The sequence below is a fragment of the Daktulosphaira vitifoliae genome, unplaced genomic scaffold, assembly GCF_025091365.1.
Source record: "Daktulosphaira vitifoliae isolate Bord-2020 unplaced genomic scaffold, ASM2509136v1 Scaffold_1, whole genome shotgun sequence".
Lineage (NCBI taxonomy): Eukaryota > Metazoa > Arthropoda > Insecta > Hemiptera > Phylloxeridae > Daktulosphaira > Daktulosphaira vitifoliae.
The window spans coordinates 43,750,482-43,753,561 of NW_026099572.1; the positions used below are offsets into that span (position 1 = coordinate 43,750,482).

The 3,080-nt window shown below is 22.6% G+C and overlaps 1 protein-coding gene and 1 long non-coding RNA gene across 2 annotated transcripts; both read right to left on the reverse strand.

Annotated features, from left to right (window-relative positions):
* Positions 1-853: 853 nt before the first annotated feature.
* Positions 854-1,715, reverse strand: LOC126907058 (sentrin-specific protease 1-like). The gene is made up of 2 exons (XM_050688081.1): positions 1,612-1,715; positions 854-1,525 (listed from the first exon to the last, which is right to left on the reverse strand). The coding sequence occupies exon 2, from the start codon at positions 1,518-1,520 to the stop codon at positions 939-941; it is 582 nt and encodes a 193-aa protein (XP_050544038.1). The 5' UTR covers positions 1,521-1,525; positions 1,612-1,715; the 3' UTR covers positions 854-938.
* Positions 1,716-1,739: 24 nt separating this feature from the next.
* On the reverse strand, positions 1,740-2,585 carry LOC126907085 (uncharacterized). The gene is made up of 3 exons (XR_007704420.1): positions 2,544-2,585; positions 2,226-2,329; positions 1,740-1,951 (listed from the first exon to the last, which is right to left on the reverse strand). It is a non-coding gene; the product is annotated as an uncharacterized LOC126907085 (long non-coding RNA).
* Positions 2,586-3,080: the final 495 nt, after the last annotated feature.

Consider the following 3,080-nt stretch of genomic DNA (forward strand, 5'->3'; position numbering starts at 1 on the left):
TTTTAATAATATTCTATTCGTTTATTTTCAAAAGCTAGTCTAAGAAAAGAACTTTTTATCATTTTATAATAAATTTCAATATTTAATGAATATTTTTGATAAATAAAGACATTAAAATTTTTAATCGTCATTTTATTAAATCGAAACAACTAATTCTAGAGTATTAATTGTTATCAAAATAAAATTTGTGTCAAATACAATTGATATATAAACATAGAAATAAATTGTTCGACTTTTAATCGACTAATTATTTTATTCCTAAATTATCTAAAATAAACATTGTATCACTTTTTTTTTAATTGTATATTAAAAAATTAAAGGTGGAAACAAAGATTATATTAAAAAGAATCCCATTTTATTAATTTTTTGACTAAAGAGTTTTAAGTGACTAGAAAAATAAACAAATAAGTTAAGTTACCCCTATTCAATAAACCGCATTCATAAAAAATGCAGAAAAGAATTTTTTATAATTAAAATAGTATTTTTAATATAAACATAAGTTATGAAATTACTTATGAATCTTCATTTACTAAAATTAAGTTGTTGAGATAGTAGATACACTTGTTAACTTAAAAACTTATAATTGGTTGACTTTTTAACTTAATTATATCCATAACTGTATATTATAATATTTGTATATTGANTTGGCTGACTTTTTAACTTAATTGTATCCATAACTGTATATTATAATATTTGTATATTCACATAACAAGAACATTAAATTATTTCAGTTAAGATAAATTTATATTAAATTTGAATTTCTTTAATGAAATAATGTTACAAAGAAAAATAAGATTAAAACAAAATAACAAAACAACAATTAAACATAGAAAAAGTAAAAAAAATGTTTAGTGGTATACAAATAAAAATTTCAATTTATAGTGAATATTAAGAAAATTGATATAAAATACAAAAATAAAATTTCATTCATAAAAATATTAATTGAATAGCTCTCCAGCAATAATTTCATTTTTGTGTCTTAATCTTATAAAATGCATAAAATTTGCATTTATTGGTGTTGTATCTCCTCGAGACATTTTTTCTGCCAGCTCAACAGTAAATGGCCCACAATCATGTCCATTGGTTTGGCGAGATGTCTCGCCTATTTGTAATGTCCATGTAGAAGCTTTTCCTTTTTTGTCCATCTCCCATTCAATTAAGAAATTTTTTAATACCATTGGATAAGGACCCTTATACGACTTAAGACTATCATATGATGTCACAGTCTTTTCAGGTATATTAACCACTGTCAATATCCAATGACTCCCATATACATTCATGGGCACAAAAAGTAATTTTATTGTGTGAATATCTTTTTTTATCCATCTTCTTACAGCTGGATAACCTCCTCGAAGATACGCTATAATAAAATCAGTGACAACTGCATAAACTTCACCTTCTGACCGTTTTACTATCATTTTAATGTACTCATTAATTGTGTCTGAAGTATACCATGATGTGGGCGATTTAAATGAAGGTGCATTATACTGATCAAGAGATTTTGTGTTCTGATCTTGCATTACTTCTGCAAGTGTAACCATATTTAAACATTTTTCATAAAATTAATAAAAAACTTTGTTGAACAGTTTACAATTAGTTAGGTTTATTTACCTTTTTCTTTCTCTGGTACTTTTATTACTTCAACAGTGGACAGAGCAAGTAAATTTACGTCATTCGGCGTATTTAAGGTCAAAGGATTAGAACTAACTTTTGGCTCTAAAATAATTTATGTTTTAAAATATTACATATTTGTTTCAAAAATCAAAACGTTTATTATATTATTTTTTAAAAATGAATTATATTTTAAAAGTTGTATACTTTTTATGACTTTTTCATCTTCTTCGGGTGAATGTCTTTTTAAATTTGGTCGAGCAGAAGTATTAGAAGATATCTCAAAGAGTTGTTTTTTTATTTCGGAATTTTTGCGTTCCAAAATTTTCTTATGAAAACTCTAAACGGATCATAAAAATATATTTAATTATTTCTAGGCAACCAAAGAGATATTTAAATAAACAAATAAACTATATTTAATATTATATTATTATCTTCGATAAAAATTGAATTTCCCATAAAAATCTTATTGAAAAAATAGCAGAATAATATTAAACATTATGTTATCGCATTTATATTAAGGAGGTTAATAGTTTATTTTATATTTTTGAATCAGACAAACTCCAATAACATAGCTAAATCGAATAAATATATTAATATATAATTATAGTTACCAATTTTTCTGGAATAATTTTATCATTTTTATTCGTTTTTCGATACGTGCGTTTTTTTGGAATAATGGAATTTGTTATAGGATAAATATTTTTATTAATAATTGCTGCAAATTGAATATCATTTTAATAATTATTAATTAAATAATCAATTTCGAAAAAGTTTTTTAATATTAAAATAGTTAAATTAAAGTAAAGCGACTGAATTATTGTTATATATGAATAAGAGAACTTATTATTAATTGTTCTTATATTTTATATAAAAAAACTTTTTCTCTATTCGAAATAGTTAGTTTAATTATTAATCTTAATAGTGTTTACGGATAATTCTTCCATCTTTAGATGAATTTTTTGATATTTGTCCTTTATTAGTATTATTTAAAACATTATTGGAATACATGAAACGACGATTCCATATTTCTTCAACTCTGCGTATGACCTTATGTAAGTTTGATTCATTTGTTTGACCAAAAATATTTTTTTCGCTTGCCATATCAAGAACTAATTAAATAAATCTTAATAATTACACAAGACGATAGTTTATTCTTCACGGGAAAAAACGGAGTGAACTAAAAAGTCGATAAAATCAACATTTACATCTAATTGTCAAGGAAACTTAATTGTAAAAATTCATTAAAAAAATGTATAAGCCAATTATAAATAAATTTAGTATAAACAATAATTATTTATTTTTATTTTATTATTGGTCAAGGAATACAATGTTAAGAGTTTATTACAGAGAATTATCAAAATATGTATATATATTTTAAAGATTTTTTGAAGAAAAAACTTTTGTATTTGTTTGTTCATTTATTACATTAGTTTACAAATGATACAGATTTTTTTATGAAAGTTCAA